The sequence below is a fragment of the Sceloporus occidentalis genome, unplaced genomic scaffold (genome assembly GCF_023333645.1).
Source record: "Sceloporus occidentalis isolate IW3139 unplaced genomic scaffold, rSceOcc1.0.p SCAF_1, whole genome shotgun sequence".
NCBI classification, from domain to species: Eukaryota; Metazoa; Chordata; class Lepidosauria; order Squamata; family Phrynosomatidae; genus Sceloporus; species Sceloporus occidentalis.
The window spans coordinates 110,126,816-110,151,851 of record NW_028316981.1 but is presented as its reverse complement, the minus strand read 5'-3'; the positions used below and the strand labels follow the sequence as shown (position 1 = coordinate 110,151,851).

Here is a 25,036-nt window from a genome sequence, read left to right as displayed (position 1 = left end):
AAACCTGTAATGTAATTCCAAGTGTGTGTAAGCTTTTCAAGTATTTTGGAAGCAGAAAGACTGAAATTGGATATGGAGGGGTAAATTTCAAAGCATTGCATGGGTGATAGGCGTACAAATCCCATTACTGCTAATGGGATTTGTGGGCGTATCTGTCGTGCAATGCTTTGAAAATTCATTCCATTCTATTCACGCAGTACAGGCCTGGAGAAGGAAAATCACTAACTCAATTTGAAAGAGGTTTTTGTATTTATTTCCGCAAAACCTCCTCTACATACAAGCATGCTACAAGTCATCAGATGACTTATGTTCCTATTTTCCTTCTCTTTTTAGAGGCTGTAGAATTAAGGATGCAAAAGAATAGCAATACTGTACACACACTGAATGAACTTCTCCATTTTCTGTACTGCCATTGATTATGCCATTCAGTCCTCAACAATATTGATGCCAACAGCCATTAGTTCCCCTGTTCTTTCCCAACCTGATGACAGAAATAGTAGTGGGTGGATGGTAGACAAATAAATATGATTCCTTATTCCATTGCCTTTTGTCCTACCTCCACGTGACTCAGGTGAGATTGCATATCCAGCAAGTAAAGTAAGAAATATTAGGCTTCATTTACTAGCACAAGTAAATATTACAAGTTTCAACAAAGATTAACTCAGTATGATTTAATGCACATATTAAAATGTCACAAAACCTCAGCTTAAATTTGTGGACAGAATCTTGGAAAACATTATTGATTTAAAAAGTTGCATTGTTATTTGTAGAATGAAGTGATATTATACATATCTGTTGTTGTTGTGTGCCTTCAAGCCATTTCTGACTTATGGTGACCCTAAGTGAACCTATCACGGGGTTTTCTTGGCAAGATATATTCAGAGGAGGTTTGCTATCACCTTCCTCTGAGATCGAGAGTGTGTGACTTGCCCAAGGTCACCCAGTGGGATGACATGGCTGAGTCAGAATCTGAACCCTGGTCTCCAGAGCCCTAGTCCAACCCTCAAACCACTGCACCATGCTAGATCTCAATATTACAGATATCCAGTGACTGTACAGATTAACTTTAGTGCCTTGCTGGCATTAGATTGCCATATTTAACCTATTTGGGTACCAGTACCAAGGTAATTTTACAAGAGGTGTGAGTATGTGAAATTATAACTCCAAATTGCATGTAAAGATTATCATTTTTGTCTGACATTATGTATCCTCCTTCACTCCGTAATTAAAGCTGGCCCTCACCCATTTGTCAGCTGTATGTAGAACATGCTATTTCAAATTTTGTTGCAGAATATGCAAGCAAAGAAATGCTTAGTTTTAGGTTTGGAATTGGATACCTAGTAGATATTTCATGATCCATTCTGATGTCTGCAACAGCAAACCTAAGGTGTAGGAGGACAGGTTATCTTTAAGAATTTATTTGTGGCATTATTAGGTCTCACTGATTTCCTGAGTGTCTTATGAACAGTACTTGTGGCATCTGAACTGGTGCATGGACTGAAAATTTGATTAATATTGTAACACTGCCTATGGTAAAAACACCTCAAGGAGACATGAGAGCTGGTGACTATACTAGAAGAAATTGTTGATGCTTAAGGGTGTCTGAACATAGGAGGTTGCCCAGAGAAGGAAATTCTAAACAGATAGGATTGGATACAGATTTACAGGCAAATAGTGAGGCTGCCTCTAACTATGCATGCCAGGCTACAGTTTCAACACAACAATGTATGAGAAATTACTGTATTCATCCAAGTCTTTCCCAGTTCTAATGTTATTTGGCAGCAATGTATTGAGCAGATCTTTCATTGTTTGAAGCTTGTCTTGTTTTGTTTGTAATTACTTGTCATGCCAATTACTTTTCTTCTACTGTCTGATTTGCATTTTAAAAGATGGTCCCTTTGAACTGCTGAAGTTCTGTAAAATGAATTATATTACATCTAAAACTCTGGTGTCTTGTTGAACTGGTCTTAGCAAACTTATTGTGTTTCATTAGATATGAGAAGTGGGAATTTTCTGCTCTGCTTCTGTGATGTATTGACAATGCTGATCCTTAAAAAAATCTTCAGCTCTTCATAACGCTTTCTCTAAACACAGGATGTAGCTGTCTGCTGTGTTTACACAAGTAGATGACTATGTCACTCCACATATTTCATCTAATACTTATCGATTTACTCTTTATCCTTTACCAGACACTTTTGTGTGAGAACAATTTAGTGATGCCCCACAAGCTGCCGTGACCTTAGTACGAGGAGGATATGATCTCTTGTTTCCTGAGCATCTCCCTTCATTATTGTACAGTGTCTCTGCAGTTACGTGGCTTGTTAGCAAAATCTGTGTGGACTCTCAGTTTAGTTATACTCCTTTTGTTCCAAATGCAGGTGTGGAACTTGGTGTGAGAAGCTTACTGAGTGGTTTTGCCTCATCCAATGTGTCTATGGAGTCCACTCCCCTAGCATTTTATCACTTGGGTACTCATATGTTTTAAAATGACTGATTGCCCCAAGAAGAATTGAATATAATGCTGTCAGGCTTTGGGTCTGTTTTAGCACACAGCTGCTCAGTTGGCTCTTTATCCTGACCCCCAAGACCCTGATATTCCATTTGCAGGCCTCTCTTGAGGAGGGACTGTCACTGGTGATGAATTGTGCATTCCTTCTGAACTACAGACATAACTGCCATTGGGGACCAGGCCTACCAAATTCATTTCACTTGTGACCTCTGCCACATTTGAACCCGCTTCTCCAGAGGAAAACAAAACTGTTTTAAAAATTAACCCACTGTGTCCTCTTTCCAGTTCTGCAATGGCTGACTAGTCACTTATGTGCTATAAAAAATCCTTTAGTATTTAGCACAGATTAGAACAAAGTGACTGAGTGTGAGTGGCTCTTGTGATATATAATTCCTTCAAGTCAGTAGCTGGTCTCAAGTGTTAGGAATTCAAAGCACACTTAATACTCACAGTGCTTGCAATTATTCTAACTTTTAAAGTATATCTTAATGGAGAATGAGACTCAAAACTACATATTTTTGAGTACTTGGCCATGCATTTTTGGCTCCTTGAGTGACCAAGCAAGGAGTACTAGGAGATAAAGTATGGATGCCAGGTCAGAACTTCAAAGTTCATGCATATATCCCATTTAAATTCTCTGACAGAATAGATAGTTGCAGTTTCTATAACCCATCCTGCTTCTTTTACCTGCTGATTTCTTCATTGGCTGTAGGGCATGTCTGGGAGTGGATAGCACAGAAAGAGAATGAGCAGAGAATACCATGGAAGTCATGAGCTGTATGTGTGTTCTGTATATTGACCTAGCAGTCCTTAGGTGCTGGTGACATAATATGTGTCAGCATCTGTAATCTCTGATGCTTGGTAAACTGAACTTGCCACAAGACTCTCATAAAGGTTTCCACTAGGAAAGCTCAAAAACATACAGACAGGATGGATGATTTAAAAAAAAAAAAGTTCCTGTGTTTCTCCCAAAGTGAGAGCCAAGGTGGCTAAACCCATAGAGTGGTTTCCCCCTTCTTTTTATAATCTGTATTAATAATGTGCGACCCTATCATTTACTGTCAGCCAGCTTTTCTTCTCACAGGTATCCTATTAAAGCTATATACAGGTTTAGTCTCCCTTAACCAGATTTCTGAAATCCAAAATACTCCAAAAATCAAAACTTTTTTAATGGGTGGCTGAGTGACACCTTTGCTTTCTGACGGGTCAGTGCACACAATTTTTTTTTCATGCACAGCCTTATTTAAAATATGACATAAAATTACCTTCAGGCTGTGTGTATAAGGTGAATGTGAAACAGAAGTGGATGTTGTGTTTAGACTTGGGTCCCATCTTTTACATATTTATATGCAAACACGATTATTCAAAAATCCCCCCCAAAATTAATAATAATCCAAAATACTTCTCGTCCCAAGCATTTTGGATAAGGAAGACTCTACCTGTAATAGGCAAAATCAGTACTTTGAGCAATTGACTGGCTAGAGATTCAATGATAAAGAAAAAATCATTAGTTTATTGCTGACTGTTATTCAGTTGATCAAAAATATAGATGTCCCAGTGTATTTTTTTAAGACAAGCTTGGTCAGCACTGTATTACATGTTGCAAAATGTTGATTGGAAGTATTCAGAGCCTTGTCAGAGCCATACTCACAGACCTGGGGTGGGGGAATGCTATTGAGGACTGCATGAATGCTGGGAAAGCCCCAAACCAGAGAAGGAGAAGGTGTCTAGGAATTGTGCAGATGTTATTGGACAGCAGCTCCCATTGTCCTTCACCTCTGGCAAAAGTTGCTAAGACTGATGTGAGTTTTGTCCTGACATCATATGAAGGACTACACAGTCCTCTCTCCTACTCCATATTTTTCACATATATGCCACTTTATACATTTGTACCTTATACAGTGTATAGCCTGCCCTATAGTCCATGTTTCAGGATTGACTTCTGAATAAGAGTATAATATATTGCAGCATTTTTACAGCAAAGCAATAGAAATATAATATTTTGATTTAAAAAAATTCTGAAGACACCCATAGCTGAGCACTGGTAAAGATGATGCTCACTTATGAATGGCTTTAAGATGTCATTATATTAATTATTTTAAAAGTAACTTCCCATACTTTAAGTTTGAAGGGAACTTTTTGCTTTCATTCTTGATGATGAAAGAAGCAATTATAGTAACTCCTGATAAAGAAATCAACTTCTCTCTTACTCACTTGTATAATTATATTGATTATAAATAATCCTCTGTTTTATAACACAAATAGAAACTACATTAGTTCAGTGTATTAATTTTCCCCCCTAGAAAAGCTATTTGCTCTTTCAGTTCTGTTTATTCCATTTATTATGTGTTCTTTGATTCTGTTCTAAAACAGTTGCCTTTTCCTTCATGACTTTTGTAATGTACACACTGCATGCTCATTTCCCCTTGTCTTTATGTGTCTTGCAGCAATGCACATGCTTGGGCTAAACTGGCAGCTGCAACCAGCAGATGGACACACCTTTAACAATGGGATAAGGACTGGATTGCCAGGCTCTGATGATGTAGCAACGGTGCCATCTGGAGGTAAAGGTGAGGATGGTACAGCTGTGTCTTTTGCTCTTCAGCATCACTGAAATATAAAGCCAGTCATTCACATATTCCAGTTCATAGTTTTGAAATAAGTGTATTTTATTTGGATGTCTAAAACACATCATTCATGGTCTTCTGCAAGTTGTATTGCATTGTTCTACTGCAGCAGTACTTTGATGTGAATATTGCTTGCACATTTTATGGTGTAGCTACCACTATCCTGCTTCAAAGGGATCTTGCAGCATCTTTGAGACTAACTGAAAGACAGAAGTTGGTATCATGAGCTTTCATAGACTTGAGCTGACTTCCTCAGTTACCTAAGGATTCTACGTGTTCAATTTATGTCAAAAATTCTGTGTCAAATGTATGTCAAAAAGATTCCTTATTCTAGAATATCAACTTGAAGCAAAGAAAAATCTTCCAGAAATTCAGAGTATCAGTAAACATTGATTTTTCACTCCACATCCCACATAGGCTAACAGCAGAAGCCTGACATGACCAGCAGAGCTACCTAGGGCAGTGATGGTGAACCTTTTAGAGACCAAGTGCCCAAACTACAATCCAAAACCCATTTATTTATCGCAAAGTGCCACGTCCCTCTGGCATTCTAGTGACAAATTCTAGTGAACTCTGTGTTGGGACAATGGTGCATGTGCCCACAGAGAGGGCTCCGAGTGCCACCTCTGGCACGCGTGCCATAGGTTCGCCACCACTGACCTAGGGTGTGTTTTATGAGAATAGATGGATTATGGGTTCCATTCTTATCTCACTGGGAAATCCAATGGGAAAAAAACATTATACAAGAAGGAAGGTAGAACTGTAAAACCTGTTCTACCAAATTATCAGAACATTTCATGATTTTGGCTGGATTTCCTCATCAGGAGACATTTATCTGGCATATAGCTACATCTCCGCAGCTATATCTCCTGGTGGTATGAAGAAACTCTGAAGATGGCATCTTTGCAGCACCTCCAGCTACTAGAAAATAGCAGAATATGTCTCCACTGATCCCCCTCTCTCCAACAACATGGGAACAGCCATGTTAGTGCACTTTGCCACTTAAAAGTTAGGTTGGGGAGAATTTAAGTCATTATATGGCCATTTAAAAATTCCAGTTTTTACAATGACAAAAACGACAACAACCTTACAATAGCATAAGTTGGATGTATGTTATCCTACCTCACTAATAGCATGCCTATTATGAGGACTTTCAGATTTGGAAATTGTCATGTTTTTATCTTTCTGAAGATCTGCATGTTTCATTGATTTCATCTGTAGTTCATCAGGAGCATAACATAGGGTTGCCAACTTCAGGTGGGCTCTATACCTGCTTTTTTACACTGGCGTGATATGTAGACATTAGCTGGTTAGTATTTAACATTAGCTGGTTAGTATTTAATAGCTTTTTAACAGATTAACATTAACATTAACTCAGGTCTATTGGCTGTCTTAATGAGTCAATAGTCAGGTTCACAATATAAATAAAAAATTTTCCCATTTACTCCTTTTTCTAATACAGACTTATTGTTTTTGTTTGCTGTAGAGCCTTAATACCTTTACCACTGCCTGACAGACAGAAATTCAGCACGTGGACCTCAGAGACATCAAGGCTGACAGACTCTTTGCCTGCTGGATTTCTGTCTGTTAGTCAGATGCTGAAGATACAGTTTAAAAAGAAACATAGAGGATTACTACATTAAATGTCTACTGCCAGTCCAAGAGTGAACTGGGAAGGAAATATGATTATTTAAGAGCTCAAAAATGGTAAATAACTTAAATATCTTACTAAGTGCCACTCCTTATAAAACCTCTGAAGGTTATAATACTTGTATACCTCTGTTCTGCAATTGTGAACTAACATAAACTTCAAAAATGACAGGCCTTTGGCAGAATAAGTTTGAAAGCTTTGCTGCCTATTCCTCTTCATTCACTTAATTTAATATTGCCAGCCCAGCAGTTTTTAAGAAGGCTTCTGTCAAGCTTTTCACACAGCAGCTGTTTCAGGTCTTGCTTCCCTTGGCTGGGCAGAATGACCTTTTGTAATTGACAGTGCTCAGGGTAAAACCAGCAAGTAGTTTAAACAATAATATCAATGGCCTTCCAAAATAATAGAGGCTCATGTTAACCCTTGCAATATGAACAGTGAGATATACCTAAATTATACTACCTTGTGGCAATATATGGTGTATAGAAATGAAAAAGAACACACTTAAGATGCAATCCTGGGAGTAAACAGCACTGAGCACAATTGGTTTGTGTCTGAATAAGCATGCATGAGGCATAAAGAAGCATAGTTTCAGGCATGAGGAGGCACACATGTTGGTATTGAGGAGCAGCCAGATTTTCCTCTTGTAATTGAAATGTTTTTTATTTTTATCCAGAGCAAGACCAAAAGAGGAGCATAATTTGCAGAACGTTGAGCTTGTGTTTCCCAGTACAATCACTGGCTAGAAGAAAAAAAATGCTATAGAAAAATATAGGGAAGGACATACACAGTAATAAATCTACATGGTTTTCAGTTGTTGGGTGCAGTATTACAGAAGACACATCAAAACAACATCATGACCATGTACAGTGGCATCACTAAGTTGGCGTTACCCGGTGCAGTGCAGTAACTCATGATGTTACCCCCCCCCCCCATTGACCTCATCCCATAGCACTAAGGATATTTGAAGAGCAGTGGTGTCACCCCTGTTAGGATGTCATCTGGTGCAACCCACACCTCCTGCACCCCCCTAATGATGCCCCTGGTCATATTAAGACATGGCACAAATTTAAGATGTGGATTCCAAACTAAATGTTTGGACTAATTATGTGTTGTACGTCTGAAAAATTATCTATATTTAATGTGAAGTCGAACGCTTTCATGGCCGGCATCCATGGTTTTTTGTGGGTTTTTCGGGCCATGTGGCCATGTTCTAGAAGATTTTCTTCCTGACGTTTCACCATCATCTGTGGCTGGCATCTTCAAGATGCCAGCCACAGATGTTGGCGAAACGTCAGGAAGAAAATCTTCTAGAACATGGCCACATAGCCCGAAACCCCCCCAAAAATCTATCTATAGGTTAAAATATAAACTGATTGTAGACTATACATATACAATATCCAAACAGATCTTTCTACACAGTAATAAAATGACCATTTGTCAGTTGAGGGCGCAGTTTACAAACAATATAACAAAATTTAGCCACCTTATGGGATACTGTAGAATCATTGTTATCCAATAGGCGGCGTAAATAGAAGGAGTCAGTTTTGCCTGGGAATTTACTCAGTAGTGGGCTAATCAGTTGGTGATGAATGTCTCTATAGAATTGACAATAAAGGAGAACATGCTCATTGGTTTCAACAGCGCCCGAGCCACATGGGCAAAAACGAAGTTCAAAAGGTGTTTTTTTAAATCTACCTTCCAACATGGCCATGGGCAACACATTGAAACGTGCCAGAGTTAAAGCCCTTCTAAACTTCGGGAGGGTAACATGGAACAAATATGGAGCTGGGGAGGGGACCAAAGCTTGAACACTGAACATGGCATATTGTGGGAGGGAAGCGAAGTCCATGTATCTTTCTACTTCTAAGATTTTTTGTTTAATAATAGATTTAGCTCTATCGGCGTCTAGCTTTAGAATTTCATTTTTGTTGAGACCTAGCTCATTTAATTTCTTGAGAAGAGAAATTTCCCAAGAGGATTTAAAAGAATCCAGAAAAATTAAATTTGTCAGACCTCCAGAAGTTTTATGCAATTTTTGCCAATAGGTAAGTATACTGATCCACAGACTAGAGTCTATTTTAATAGTCCCAACCTCCCTTCTAAGAACAGCGTTCGGAACACAATGGGCGACCTGAAAGATTCTCCTAAGGAACTTAGTTTGCACACGTTCAATTATAAATAAAGGTTAATAATAATAATAATAATAATAATAATAATAAATACATTGATGTTACTATATGGTCCCAGTTGGGCTCCGTATAGAAGTTGAGGGTGAACCTTGGCATTAAACAGTTCTATAGAGACATTCGTCACCAACTGATTAGCCCACTACTGAGTAAATTCCCAGGTAAAACTGACTCCTATTTACGCATCCTATTGGATAACAATGATTTTACAATATCCCATAAGGTGGCTAAATTTTGTTACATTGTTTGTAAACTGCGCCCTCAACTGACAAATGGTCATTTTATTACCGTGTAGAAAGATCTGTTTGGATATTGTATATGTATAGTCTACTATCAGTTTATATTTTAACCTGTTACTGTTATACTGATACGCTGTTTGTGTGATTTTGTTTTTATACTGGTCAAAGACCGAATAAATTTTATTACTGTTACTATTACTAAACTATCTATATTTACTTGAGGAGGGTAAACACCACAGAGGAAGAAGGGACCTTTTTAGACAATGCAGATGGGTATGTTAGGGGTGAAATTAACTATGTTTTATGACTGTTATTTAGAGGCTATAATGTGCCGTTATATTTGTAAGTGCCTCTTGAATGACATCTTGCAACACACCATGTCAGAGAAGTGATAGAACAACCAAGTGAATACTTTCCCATCTAAAATTTTTGATACCAAGATATTTGATACTTCTAATTTTTGATGCTACTTTATTTCTAAAAAAATACTCAGGATATTGTGCATATTATTAGAAGTATGATGTGGTATGCGTACCTGTTGGTTGAAAATGGCAGAATTTATTGAAAAAAATAACTTAACAACCAATTTAACATGCAGAATGTCACAGAAGTAAAACAGAAACTCACAAAATTTCAAATGCCATATCACCATACCTGGTATAAACCAGCTCCCCCTCTTCCAATAAATTCTGCCATTTGCAAACAAATTTAGTAATTTAATCAATATACACAAAGATTTGTGGGATGGTTAACCTTATTAAGTACTATACTGAGAAAAGTATACCTTAGGAACATGACAAGATGCAAACAAGAACAAAAAATGGTAATGTGAATTCATGCAGGGTTGAACATTGGTAAAGCTTTGCTTTCTGAGCACCTGAGATGTCCATTCACTCAGTGTATGATTTAAAATATCCTAATGTCATGAATGACAGCACTGTTATTGCTGGGACACACAATTAATCCATATTATTTATTGTTATATATTTTTGATCGGCAAAGGATTTGAACATCCTTCATCTTCCTCTCATAAACTCTCTGAGATATGTCAGATTTGTCTTCTTTTTGATGATAACGAATTGAAGCAGTTGTCAGAACTTTAATAAATAGGCTGAGTTCCCAATGCTTCCGTTAGGATAGAGATGAGGTGCAGCATCAGCCAAGGAGTTGTGGTTATCTTCTGCCTTCTAATGGATTTGAATGGTTGTACAGATTGTTTAATTATTTTTTAATAATAGCTTTTATACTTTTATTGAGTTTTTTAAATGTATGTTAATCTGTAATTGTTTTCATTCTTATAAACTACCTTGAATCCCAGTATTGTGAAAATGACAGAAAACAGAATATTAAATATAGTGATAAATGATAATGTCAATGCAGTATATTACTAGAACACTCGGTTCTAGTTGTTCAAATATTTTTGAATGACCTATTAAAAATGAGACTGGAATGGACCTGCCCATATATCTCTTCTAGACGCCCCTTACCCTATCACGGACTCAGTCCGTACAAAATAGCGGCGCCCTGTTCATAAGGGCACCGCCATTTTGACGTAGCGGACGCTCTGCGTCCACACATGGTGCACCAGAAGTGATGCCACGAGTGCACCCTTTGGCACTCGCAGCGCCTCTTCCAGGGCCTGAGAAGGAGCACGATTTCCACGCTCCTTCTCTGCAGCGTCCGGGAGCCGTACCGTTTAAAGGCTGCGGTTCCCGGACTCTGCAAGCGGAGGCAGAGTCAGACCGCTGCTTCTCAGCGGTCTGTAACACGCCATAGTGACACTTACCAGAGTCTGGTTGGACACAGTGGAAGACATGTAGTTCCTGCTCATGTTCCCCAGAACTTTGGACTGGACAAAAGTTCTTTTGAGTTTTTAACATAATTATATTACAGTGGGCCCTTGATATCCACTGGGGTTTGGTTCCCAGACACATACACCCTCCTATAGATTCCAAAATCTGTGGATGCTCAAGTCCCATTAAAGACAGTGGCATAGTAAAATGGTGCACTTTATATAAAATGGCAAAATCAAAATTTGCTTTTAGAATTTATATATTTTTTGAATATTTTCAAGCCATGGATGGTTGAATCCACGGAAAAGTAAATTTGTGAATAGGGAAGGCTGAATGTAAATTGTGTTGCTTTATTTTTACCCCTATCTTTCTCCCAAAGCTGAAATTCAAGACAGTTTATGGGATTAAAAAGAAATATACGTTTAAAAAGCACATCTAGATAAAAACATACGAAAGGTTATGTAAAAGCCATTTAATCTGTAGAATTAAAACAATTTAAGGCATGGCCAGTTAAAGTAAAGGATATAAGTAGTATAGCACATTATAAATGATTAATTCTCAAAAGCCTACTGGAAGAAAGAAAATCCTCAGCCACTGAGAAAAGAATAGAAAGTCTAATCTTCCTGGGGAGGGAGAGCAGCCATCAAGAAGGCCTTCTTCTGCAATCTGGCCAAATGTGCCATGAGAATAGCAGGATAAAGAGAAATATGTCCCTGAAAAATTCCAGAGCTTGAACAGGTTCTTGTGAAGGAAGCAGTCTTTTACACAGCCTGGATCAGGGCTTGAGAAGTCATAACTAGCACATAGCATTGTGCTCAAAAATAGAATGGCAGCCAGTGGAGCTGTTGTAACAAAGGAGTTGTGTACTTTCTGCAGTTAACAACATGGCTACAGATCCAGTAGGTTTCCAAGTGGGGATTCAAACCCTGGCCTCCTAGCCCAGCACTCAAACCACTATACCCTGCTGGCTCTTTTTTTTCCAGCCCTTTGAAAAATCTGAAAAGTGCTAAAGTCTTTTGAGTTAGAACAAAAAAGGAATGATGGTGCTCTGTTGGAGCAAGTACCTTAATTTGTAACCCCTTAAAAGACTTATTTTACTTTTTAGTATTAGTTATTGAACTAGTAGTTACAGTTTCATAGTTCCTCCACAAAAGAATGTAGATTCAGCAGAACTTTAAGTAAGTGCTATTAGCAGAATTTATTGACAGCTCAAAACTGTATCATGTATAGCATGAACTGTGTTAATAGACAATGAAATACAAGTCTGCAGAGCCCTTCCAAGAGTTCAAATGATCCCTGAGCTAGCTGCACTGCTTACAGAATTAATGGGAAGGAAGTGTAATGTCTTTGGAAATATTGAGTATTCACTTTATTTTCCATAGATAAAAATATGTGATGCAGAATAATCTCTGGAGCAGATTTATGCAGGCTTGCTTTTTTAACTTTTGATAAGTTTTACAAGTATTCCAGTAAGGGTTTCATTTCAAGAACTTATTTTTCAATGTTTTTGTAATTATGATTACAATTTTTGAGTTTTAAATGACCTATGGTGGCATTTTCAAAAATGATTTGCCACTAATGCTTGGGTGTGGAAGCAAGGAGAAAGTCCTATCATCTGAATACATATTTCCTGTTTAATTAATTGCAACATTAGAATTTTGTTCCCAGATCTTCAGTATGTCTAATTACTTCTCATCACCCTTTTTATAGCGTAAAACCGATCAGTTTACCTTCACTGTGAGAAAGAGAAGATTTAAAAATTAACTCTTATAACTGCCTGATATGAACTATTAAGACTGAAGTACTTATTCACAGGTATTAATAAATAGCCTATCCATTGCATTAGAGAGTGCTAACAACATGCATGAAATCTAGAGATTCTTATGTAATAGTCTCTCCAATAACCACTTGTTATTGTAGCAAGATGATGGCCCAATGCAAAGGGTTTTTTTTTATCTCCCTCCTCCCCCCCCCCCCCCCCGAACTTAGCATTTTGGTAATTGGAATGTAGTTCTGGCTTACGCTATATGTATTTTGATGAAGAAATGGAATAATAAAGGTACTTCATTCTTGAAATACTGATTACCACAGAAATATAGTTGGTCCTCTGTATCCATGGATTTTATCATCCATGGCTTGAAAATATTAAAAAATAAAAATAAATCCAAAAATCAAACCTTAAATTTGCCATTTTTAATAAGGAACACCATTTAACTATCTCATTTTATATAATGGGATATGAGCATCCACAGGTTTTGGTATCCATGGAGGGTCCTGGAACCAAACCTCAGTGGATACCAAGGGCCCACAATATATAGAAAGCTTGTAGTGTAACAGGGTGCCTTCACATAACATATCAATATAGTTGATTCAGACAGATTATTTTCACTGTCACTGTACTTTTCAATAGGCTGCACAGCCATTGTGTTTGTCATGGCATTTGTAATGTTTCAAGATACCTCACTTAGAAGGAAAAAATCTATTACTGAAACATATCAGCTAATAAATAATATTAATGAATGACATACAATGGAGGGAAAACCCATATATTCCTCAAATCAAGCAAATAAAGGATGAGTTTTTTGTTGGGTTTTCGGACTATGTGGCCATGTTTTAGAGGAGTTTATTCCTGACGTTTCTCCAGCATCTGTGGCTAGCATCTTCAGAGAATGTTGGCATAGAAGAGAGCTGAATATACACACACACTCTCTCATACATACACATTGTGTGACCCTGGGTAGGGTCATGTTAATCTGTGTATTGTTCTGTTGTTGATGGAAGGGCCTCAGGGTGGTAGGATATGCAAAGAGGATTAGTGTCTGCTAATTGGTGATCATTATCTGCTGGGAAAGACCCTGGCCCTGGGTGGTTTCTCATTTGCATTTGCTGAGTACTCATTTTGCTGTTTTTCAGGAGTGGTAACCAAACTTTGTTCAATTTAAGGGTTTCTTTTTTCCAGGTGAAATTATCCAGATGTTTATGGATTTCAATGGCTTTCCTGTGCATTCTGACCCGATAGTTGTTGGCATGGTCCAGAATTTCAGTGTTATCAAACAGTATTTTATGCCCAGGATGGTTTATAACATGTTCTGCTACTGCTGATTTTTCCGGCTGACTCAGTCTGCAGTGTCTCTCATGTTCCTTGATTTGTGTTTGTACACTGTGTTTTGTGTCTCAATGTAGACTTGTCCACAGCTGCATGGTATGCGGTAAACCCCTGCGGTTGTGAGACCGTGCAGCTGAGACCATACCATGCAGCTGTGGAAAGTCTACAATGGGACCACCAAACGCATTGTACAATTGTATGATTAAATCTATGTGTTATAGAAGAGCATACTTTCTTTGTTTTTAGACTATGCTTGTACATCTTGGAGGCATCACCTTACAAGAGAAAGTCTTTCCTGGGGAGTGGGGAGAGCAGAGAATCCTTACCATTTGATGTTTTAAAAATGTATTTTTCCTAAACTTTTTTAGCATCTACATCCTAGCTAATTGAGGCACTTTTTAAATAGGTTCAAGGGTTTCATGCCATGGCATGGGTCCTGCTAAGTTCAATGTGACGTAATTCAGTTGCATCTATAACTGATTAACTCAAACAATTAATTGTTGAAATGTTGCAGCCTTAACTGCAAACAAAAGCACTGTGTAATTGGGAAATGAGAGGCCTTTTATTTCTGCTAGGATTCTGGGCTTGCTTCCCATCAGAGCCACAGAGTTGTCTGACAGTTTTCAAGTACATTGTCCTTATCATGCTCTTGATACTTAGTATTTCTCTTTGAACTATGAGGATGCCAGTACCTGGTTGTGTTGCCTGATTCTTCAGTGTCTGAAAGGCACTTGTTGATCACTGGATGAATTGAAAATAAGAAGAACCATTATTCTATTTTGTATTTTTATTTGAAGCTTCATAAGGAGGATGAGTCACTCAGTTGTAGTCACATAGTCATGTTGCTTGATATTACTTGAATCCCATTTACTCTATTTGTAACTGATGTGCTCTTACATTCTCCTTTCCCTTTCCCTTTGTGCTCTGATAGTGGAGAAGACCTCTTAACCTAGATTCTTTAAATAAAAAAAAAATCACAGCTTATTTTTTTTTAAGCATCTCTATTATTCAAAGATTAACAATGCTCAGTCAAAGCATTCTCTTGTCATGTAAAGACATTGGCAATAGAATATGTTTAAATGACTTTTCATTACATGCAAGTGTAAGCCGCAAGAGCACAGGCAATTTGGAATTGAAAATTGAAAACTAGCCGCGATAGTAATTACATTGAAAGACAATGGATGCAGAGGATATGTTTTGGTACTTATGCGGATTACTCACACTTCCCTGCCACATCGGCGTGTCCTTGCTGAAAGTATTGGGTGTCAAAGATAATAGTTGGCCCCTACAAAAATGACAGATTTTGGCAAATTGATTCATTCCCGGAGGTGCAAATGTACCCCAAATGTATGTTTTCATATGATGCAAATGCCAGTGGTTCTGGGAACAGCAGCTTGCTGTAGAACAGAGGTGGGCAAGTACTAGGGGCTGGGGAGCATCATTGGCCCCGAGAAAATGTTGGAGGAGTGCCTCTGCCATGCCCCCATGTAGTGGCATCACCAAGAGGGTTTGGATCTGTGAACCACACTGAGTGCCATCCCAGGGGGGTGTCACCCGGAGGGGTGTTACATGTAGCTTGGGTGTTGGGTGAGCAGGAAAGGGCATCACATCCCTTTCTTGCTTGTTCAGCAGCCACATCAGTCCCTTCTATTGGAGCTTTGGCATGGTTGCAGGCAAAAGGCACCTCCGGGGGCCTAGCACTGCCCCTTGCAGTGACGGTGGCTACTGGGGGGGCAGTCGTTTCTGTCAGACCTTTGGCATGGTTGCAGCCATGCCAGAGCCCAAAAGGCACTGCCCCCTCCAGCAGCAATGGTTGAAGGAGGGGCAGTTCTTTCCTCAAAATCCATAACAACAAAAATCCATAACTATTTAGAACTATTAATGTTGAAACTCACTCTATATTATGAACTCAGAATTTGGCTGGGGGACAGTGCAGGTGACAAAACATAAGTATAATATGATTGAATTGGCCAGTCCTGGTTAATAATCATTTATGGTGTTCCCCCTCATGTGGGTTAACCCCAGATATTACAACTAAAGTCCTCACCGTCAAAGGAAAAGCACAAAATACTCCCACATCTCCATTTTTATGCGTTGTATTACCAATGTTAGTAACTTTAACAAAACACTACAATCAAAGATCACCTATTAAATAGATCAACAAAATGTTTGAAATAATCAAATCATTTCTTTGTCCAGTCTGTAATTAATGTAGCATGTTCATTGATATAAGATATGGCTCAAATGTGAACACACATTTGAATAATTAAACAAAAATAATTTTATTAACCATTATTACCCCAAAGCAAATACAAAAAACCCAACAACCAACCACCAAAATGTGTACCAGTATGTTGTTCTCATCTTCTTCTGCTAAGTGTATGAGGTTCATATAAGCTGGTCCAATCAAAATGGCATGAAATGGAATGATCCAGCATGACAATCCTTATGTTCTTGGGATTATACTAACACTCATGTTAATGAGCAGGAACTGTACTTCAGAGTCTTCTCAGTAGTGAAGCCGGGGGGAGGGGGTAACCTTTGACTGTCGTATTGCCAAAAGAATGGGTTAAAGATGACATCCCCATTGTTTTATCTTAAAATATTTCTGTACCATTTTTCACCCAGAGTTTCACAACAGTTTCCCCTATGTAGTCCAAAATTGCTTGTCCAGAGAGAACATGAATATTACCACATTCAGTAAGAGGATTTCATCTGTACTGGTGAAAGATGTGGTGTTTTCCAGCTGATTAAGTTCCAAGGAACAATACATTTAGTTTCATGCTAGTCCTATAACTACAAATGGTAAAATTATTTTACTGTATTTTCTTTAATCTTTATTTATTCATATCTTCTTATGTTTTGATTGTTTATAGACTTGCTTGGTATTTGACACATGATGAATAAAAGTCTTCAACCCGTGAATTTACACACAAATTACTCCTCTACTCTCTCTTGTGGATTTATTTTTTATATCCTGTTCATATTAGGATGTTGAACAGAAAGCAAGAACCTTTTGATGTGCTTAGCTGCCTCTCTCCTCTTATTATATTTGATCAGTAAAGAGCAATCATGGAATTAAAAAATGGGAGAGGATGCTGTATGCAAGATTTTAGAATGAGTTTATAGTTTTCTGTGAAGCAGATTCTTATGCTTAAACTGATATAACTATATTGTAAACTGTATAATTGTAAAATGGCTATAAAAAAGAAACAAAAGAAAACTGAAAACTAGGGGAGTTAGTGGGCAAATTTAATCTTGTTGGTTAAGTTTTGATTTGACATCTATTGTACATTTCCCATATAGTGTCATCTTAGATGAGACTACACATGCTTGCCTCAGACTCTGACATACTCTCCAATTGTCCTGATATGGCAGAAACAATCCTGATATATATTGATACACAAACACACACATACTTGTCTCTGATGCTCACATACCCTCCGACTGTCCTGTTCTAGCAGGGACAGTCCCAATTAATCCTCTGCCATCCCACTATCCAGCTGTTTTTCAAACGTCCCATTTTTTCTTTCCTCCTCTCATTTTGTTGTCAGCTTACTTCATTTATGCAAACTTGAGTTCAAAGTGGGAAAGCATTTTGCATTCATTTAATTCAGCAATGGGAACAGGAGAGGAGGGGTAGTGTCTTGCCCTTCCTAGTAGGCTCAGACAAAAGCACACTGTTGCAGCCTCTCTTACCTTAAATTTTCTTCTTCATTAGTAATCTTTGCCATCTTGAGCACACTCTGATGTTGCTTGGCCACATGTGTTTTGGTTTTCATCTGTGAAATGTTGGAGGGTATGTTCTCATTTCTTTTATTGGTGCTTGTCTTCCAGGACCTTGGGGCACTAGAAACAACAGCATAGATAGCGGAGAGGCAGAGGTCGGACGGAGGGTCACTCAGGAAGTGCCACAAGGAATATTCTGGCGATCACAAATCCATATCACACAGCCACAGTTCCTGAAATTCAATATCTCCTTAGGAAAGGATGCACTTTTTGCTGTTTATATAAGAAGAGGACTCCCACCATCACATGTCCAGGTATGGTAATTAAGCTGCTTCATGGTAGGGGAAATGTATTATTAATCTGTTTATGATTATTGGATGGAGATGTGGAAAAGATTATTAGGCCACAGGTTTAGCGGGGAAAGATGGTATATAACTAAATCAATCTAATACAGTACATCTTATCTGAGATTCTGGAATGTTTGTTGAATAAATTTCTGTGTTTCTTTCTAGTGGTTGCAACTAATAGGTATGAGGAAACTTTCAGAACTGTACCATCACACCACATGTTTTATTAATCTGTACTGGAAAGGGGAGGATTAAGAAGAGAATTGGGGCTACTTTTTTCAGCAAGTATAATGCACTTCTCCTAACACTTCTCTATTACCCAAGTAGGCCTTGACAGAAGACAGAGGATATTATCTGTGTCCTAGTTTACTTAGTTGGATGTTCATCCTCAGTAAAATTCTGATAGCTACAGCTCTATTGTACAGTTCATTTGTGTAGAGGTGGGAGGGGTATGCACATAGTTTGAAGTCAAAATTACCAGGCAGAAATTGAATTCCCATCCTCTTAGCATAGCTGAAACATGGGAAATCCATAAGGCACATTCTATCCCAGGATTTTATTTTATATGTTGTCTCAAATAAGTTTTTAAATCCACAAATCTTTGCTTAAGCTTCCTCATGAGTGTGGCTTTGCCCAGCTGGAGTTCACAGTCCCAGCACTTTCCCAAACAAAAGCTTCAATCCTTCTTTTATCCTGGCTTGAGTTAACAATATTCACCTATTTCAATAACCAGAAATTATGCACTAACTTTTTGCACAGCTATAAACCTTGACAATAGGGTAACTTGACTGGGCAGCATCCATCGATTGCTTAATGTGATGCTAGAAATAAACAGTCAGCCTGTTTTATACCAGAAAGAAAGCAGCAGTAAAAGCTTTTCTTTACATCTCAGTAGATTAATAGAAATGATCTAAAATTGACATTGGGTGATGCCCTAACACTGAAATTGAAAACTCCTTGTTCCTGCAGTTTCAAAATTTGATCTGTGAAAAGAGCATAAAACTGCACTTGACAGTTTATCACTGATGAGTGCTGATATGCCAAAGGAAGTAGAATCCTTTGTGGGAGTAAGTCAATAATCAGAAAATTAGGTACACGATTAACCTGAGACTATGAAGATACAGTTCCTGTCTGAGAAACCCAGTGAGATTGAGGTTTCTCTGTATTTCTGTTTAGCAAATATTTCAGATGTCTAGTTTAGTCAGGCAAACTAATGGAGCTTCATGCTGTTTAGGAAAAAAATGTTGTATAACTCTGTGGATAGGGAATAATGTTCAGAAGAACAACAAAGCTCCAAGAGTGCTGATTTGCATGGCATGTGAACTAAAAGTAAAAGAAAACAGAACTATTTTAGATAGTTGGATAGTTAATGTGTGGTAGTACATTAACTGCTAACAAACGTGCAATGAGCTATCTAGCATTAATCAGCAAAAGTTTCCTTCTTCATTCATTGAACTAATAGCTAATTTACTGAGAATAAGCTAATTGCAAGATGGTAGAATTCAAAGACATAGCTTTGCTAGTCATAGAATCATGGAGTTGGAAGAGACCACAAGGGCCATCCAGTCCAACCCCCTGCCATGCAGGAAATTTAAATCAAAGCATCCCCGACAGATGGTCATCCAGCCTCTGCTTAAAGACCTCCAAGGAAGGAGACTCCACTACACTCTGAGGGAGTGTGTTCCACTGTCGAACAGCCCTTACTGTCAGGACGTTCCTCCTAATGTTGAGGTGGAATCTCTTTTCCTGTAGCTTGCATCCATTATTCTTGGTCCTAGTCTCTGGAGCAGCAGAAAACAAGCTAGTCTGGAAAAACAGTGTGCAAAGGGATCTTGAGATTAAGGGAAACAAAAAAGCTGGTAACATGAGTTTTTGTAGACCTGAGTGCATTTTCTCAGATACATGCACTTCTGAAAAAGTAGTCTACAAATTTCATGAGAACAGCTTCTTTCTTTCAGTTAGTCTCAAAGGTGCTGCAAGATCCCTTTGCATATTAATTTTAAGGTGTTTGTATAGTCTACCTAGATCTTCATCAACAAAATATTCCAAATGACTAGATGGGAAAAATATGCAAAAGTAGTGCTGTTCAGTTGTTCATTTCTTCTTGTCCTCTTTTCCTGTTTGGCATTTTATCTGGGAGAGGGGAATCTCACTCTACCCCACACATATTAACACGCTCTTATTTTCATTAAAAGTAAGACAGCTGGTTTTTAAAAATGAGCAAAAGTGTTCATTTTCTTCATCAGCTTTTTGAAATTTTAACACAGGAGTCTCTCATTGTAAATTACAATGAGATCATTAGTTCTACCCATATAAGCTAAGGCAATTTATTATTATTATTATTATTATTATTATTATTATTATTATGTGTGACTTCCACTCTGTCATTCTGAAATCACACAGATCTACATATTACAGCAAACTGTCTTTGGATGACTTTTGAGGTATCAAGTGACTGGTTGGTGGTTAGTTATATGCACAACCCTCAAGACAGTTTACACATGATCAGTAACTGCAGTACTATTCAACAGAAGCGGCTGAATTTCTAAACAGCAGTAATAATGCTGAATTTAAAAATTGCCATGTTTCTGTGCATTTTAGACCAATTTGCAGGAAATAGTGGGACGTCATATACTTAATTATTAGTTTTGATTTTAAAAAATCTTTCTTACAGCACAAGATAAGCAATTTAAAAACTTTAATACTGTTTATTTGTCATTATAGGGGGCAAAGCACAGCAAGAACATTATGAAGTGTCTGAGGTGATTTTCCTATGAGCATTTGCATAATAGGAGAATGAGAGAGAGTGGGAATAGCAAGGGAGAGAAAACAGGAGACAGTGAAGAGGAATGACAAAAGAAAGCTCCAGATAGTACCTGTCCTATAGAGACACTTCAGATGTTCAAATAAAGCAATGAAAATGAAGACGCATCATTCATCCCCTCCTTTTTAAACTTTTGGTATAACATGGGACTTGAGATATCTCCATGGGGAACAGTTCTTTTTTTTTCTTTACAAGTTTGAAATGCCTCTTAGTAGCATGCATTACCTTGAAATACTTCACTGTATTCTGCACTTTTGTAATTAGTATTTGACACTTCAAAAACCCCAGAGAAATTAAATAGCAATAGAGCCCATTAAGTGCAGAATGAAGGCATAAATAGCAAAAAAAGAAGAAAAAAGGCAAGGAAATGCAAAACCAAGTAATTCCTCTGCACAGTACTCAGCATTTAATGGGAGCCTGAAGAACAGCTTTAGTTCATACTCTAGGAAGCATTTGATGGCACTTGCTTCTGCTATAGCAATAGCTGCTTGTGAGGACCACTAGACAGAAGATTGTGACTAAAATACTATATATTTGGCTGGTAGAGAGAGAGAAAATAAGATTACTATGAGCAAGACAAATTGTAGCAACATGCCAGTACCTGAAGTCAGGTGGGACACAGGTGGGGGAACAAGGGCGAAGGAGTGTGATGTGGATTCAAAGTAGGAGGGGAAAGGAATTGGGATGGTTAGAGCAGACACAGTTATATTCACCTGGAAAGATGTGAAATGGTCACCCACACCACTTCTAGCCAAGCAATAAACTAGCTGTTTAAAAAGTGTGATAACACTTAATATTTTAATGCTCATTTTAATATTCCTTAATATGAACATTGGAATTAGGATTTCATTTATTCACTTATGACTGGATATTCTTGTAAATCTAGAGAATCAAGGATACAGTTTCATGGACTGAAATTAGTATGTGCCCAAAGCATCTAATAGTCTTAGTAGACAGTAAGCTAAACATAAGTCAGCAGTGTCATGCACCAACCAAAGAAGGCAGTGGTTTTCTGGGCTGCATTATCAGGAGTAGTGGCCAGGCTGAGAGAAACAGTAGTGCTACTCTACTCTGCTTTTGTTAGATCCAGTGGCATTACTAGGATTGGCGTCACCCGATATGGTAACTCATGGTTTCACACCACACACATTGACCTCCCTTGGCATACCATACAGAATTTTTAGAAATTGTTTTTGTATTACTGTTACTCATTAATCATAATTCCTGCATATCGCTGAATGTCATTGTGGCATAAAATAATTAGCAAACAGTTGTGACATAAAACAACTAGCAAAATTAAAAGTATAAACTTTAAATATCTTATGCACAGCCTCAGTGCATTTATATATGCATGGTTTCATGTGTCTGAAGTGAAAATTTGGTAAAAGGTGATTTTTTAAGGAAAAATATAAAAGAATAAAAAATTATTTAAACAAAATTAAATATCTTTAGAAATATTAACATTTTATCTTTTAAAAAACTGGGGCTCTCCTTTTTCATCTAATATGTTTCCATCCAATATGTTCAGGTGGCACAATAAGTGATAAAATGGCAATTCATCCCTCCTTTTCGAAGATTTTCATTCTACTTTGCCATAAGGAACTCTATGGATGTTCCAAATGTTGGGATTTATGACAAGAATACTCTGGTGGAATATTTCTCCATACTCAACAGACTCTTCATCTTAAAGTGAAGAACATAACTCAGCTAGATTGACTCTTGCAGGGAAGGATTATACCAAAACTTGATATTCTTTCTATTCTTTTTTAGCCTGCTTCTTCTTATTGAGCTGCTTTAAACTATTCTAATGAGCAGTTAAATGTCCAAGTGACCAGTTATAGTGACATATTAGCAGCCTGAATATAATTGATCAAAGAAAGCATTTCTTATGGCTTGGTATTTGCCAAGGAGTAAGAAGAATATAATTCTTGGTCCAGATCCAGTGAACATGCTGGTGGAACATATTTCTCCACCAGCTCAGAGATGGAGGTAGTTTTCTCTCCCATTTCCTCCCTGAGTATAGAAGAGAAACTGGGTGGGAGGGGGGTGGGTGGGTAAAGGTCTGCTTCCTGACCACTTGTTGGTTTCTGGTTACTCTCATTCATCCCAGAGAGAAAAAGCAGCCTCCATCTCTAGCATAAAGCTGTTCCTTCTTCCCCTAGTAGTGTGAGAGGGCAGCTGGAATGTGCCTAGGCACATACCTACAGCTCATTGCTGGCCAGGGGTAAAAGTGCGCCCATCTTGCACACCCAGGGCAAGGACTGCTGGACAAGGAGGTAGCAATGAAGGAAGTTATGGCTGTGCATGTCATCAAGCGGATTCTAGCCCCAGTATTCCGTCTGCAACTTTGTTCTGGGAGGAGATATTAGAATTCCTATGTCAACCCAAGGATAAAGATGGAAGAGCTTTTTCCAAAATGCCAACACTCAGTGATTCCAACTATGGCTTTTATTGTATGATTGTCTCATCTCAAGCACAAGTTTTTACAAAGGGTCTAGGATGTCATTGTTTTCAATTTGTAACCTTCCCATGTTTTCCCACCAATTCTTCCACCATTTTCCTACTAAAAAACAAAACAAAACAAACAGTTCAGAGTGAAAAGTTACCTTGAGAGCTGGTGAGGAGGAGGAGGCAGCATAACACGATGCATTTTGATTATTTGTTTAGATTGTTTGCTTCATTTTTAGTACTAGGTGCTGTCCAGGAAGAGACAGCCATGGTCTCTTTCAAATGGGTGTGAACTGCTGTGAGATAGAGAGCTTTCTGTATGCATGTAGATTCTCCTTGCATTTCTGGGCCCTGATTTCCAGGTGACTTGATTATATGTATCAACAGGGCTGTCTTGTGGCAAAGGGGCTGCCTCAACAGTAGAACAGGGCTAGTTTGCTTCTCTCCTTGCATGTGAATTTAACCTTTATTTTAAATGTATGGACAGAGATCTTGGTATTGTGATACATTACATTACATTTATCAGCAGCAGTATGCAGCATATCTAGAAAAAAGCCTCACCACTGTCATCATACAATCTCTTAGAACTCAATTTTATACAAAGGTCATTGCTAATTTTACCTTATTGTCTAATTATTTTGCAGTTACATATTATATGAATCTGATAGTGTAGTACTCTACTAATCAGCAGGACCAATGGCATCTTTTCCCTCATTCACATTTTTGCAAGATCCCCCCCTTCCCCCCCCCCTTTGCTTGGGATCTTTGAATTTGTGAGATTGCTTGTGGCTTTTCTAAACCAAGCATTTGATCCAGTTAGCCTGCTATAGTCTGACATTTTTGGAGTAAAAGTGCAGGGGGGGGGGCATACATTAGATATGAAAGCGTGGGAAGAAGAAAACTGCACAAGGCATTCTGCCAGCACGTTACCTTTCCCAGAGGCTCTATTGCATACATAAATTAAAGAAGCATTTTCAGTAAGTCAGCTCTAATGAGTTGTCTGTTTGCAACTGTGTGGCTGAAACTGCAGTGAAAGTCACCTGCAACCTCTTGGTCACACTCTTGATCATGGGAGGAGACCAAGTCCCTGCAGCTACAGCCACTTCAAACCATTTTAGCTCCTCTGTGTGCTGTTCCTCTTCGATCCTACCAACCGCTGAGCATGCCTGCTGTCTAAGATAGAATCAGTATCAGACACAGGGGAAGCAGAAGAGTCTGCCAACACAATCCAAGCAGATCAGCATGTTGCCAGCTAGAAATGTCAGCTTTTATTGCTACACTGTTCCATGTTGACCCTCAGTGAGCAAATCTTCCAAGGAGCAATAAGCTCTGTTTTTCCAAAGGTGCTATCCCAAGCAGGATGTTTTCTGAAAGGCTAATTACTATGTCTTTAACCTCTTCCCCCTTCCTCCTCCTCTTTAAAAGGCACATTCAAATAACTTTTTTTTACACATAGATGTTAGTATATTGAAAAGACTTTGTGGTATTTATGCTTTGGTATTTAGTTAGGTAGAGTCAGGATAGCGTGTTTCTTTGAGTATTGGACTATGACTCTGGAGATCGAGATTCAGTTCCCT

General features: G+C 38.2%; 1 protein-coding gene across 7 annotated transcripts in view; it reads left to right on the top strand.

The window, feature by feature from the left end:
• TENM2 (teneurin transmembrane protein 2) overlaps nt 1-25,036 on the top strand; it is a 1,152,237-nt gene that overhangs the window by 940,798 nt on the left and 186,403 nt on the right. For all 7 annotated transcript variants that reach the window (XM_089531991.1, XM_089531984.1, XM_089531975.1 and 4 more), the window contains 2 exons: nt 4,957-5,079; nt 17,949-18,154. In XM_089531991.1, coding sequence (XP_089388117.1) covers nt 4,957-5,079; nt 17,949-18,154 — 329 coding nt within the window. The remainder of the gene's footprint in view (nt 1-4,956; nt 5,080-17,948; nt 18,155-25,036) is intronic.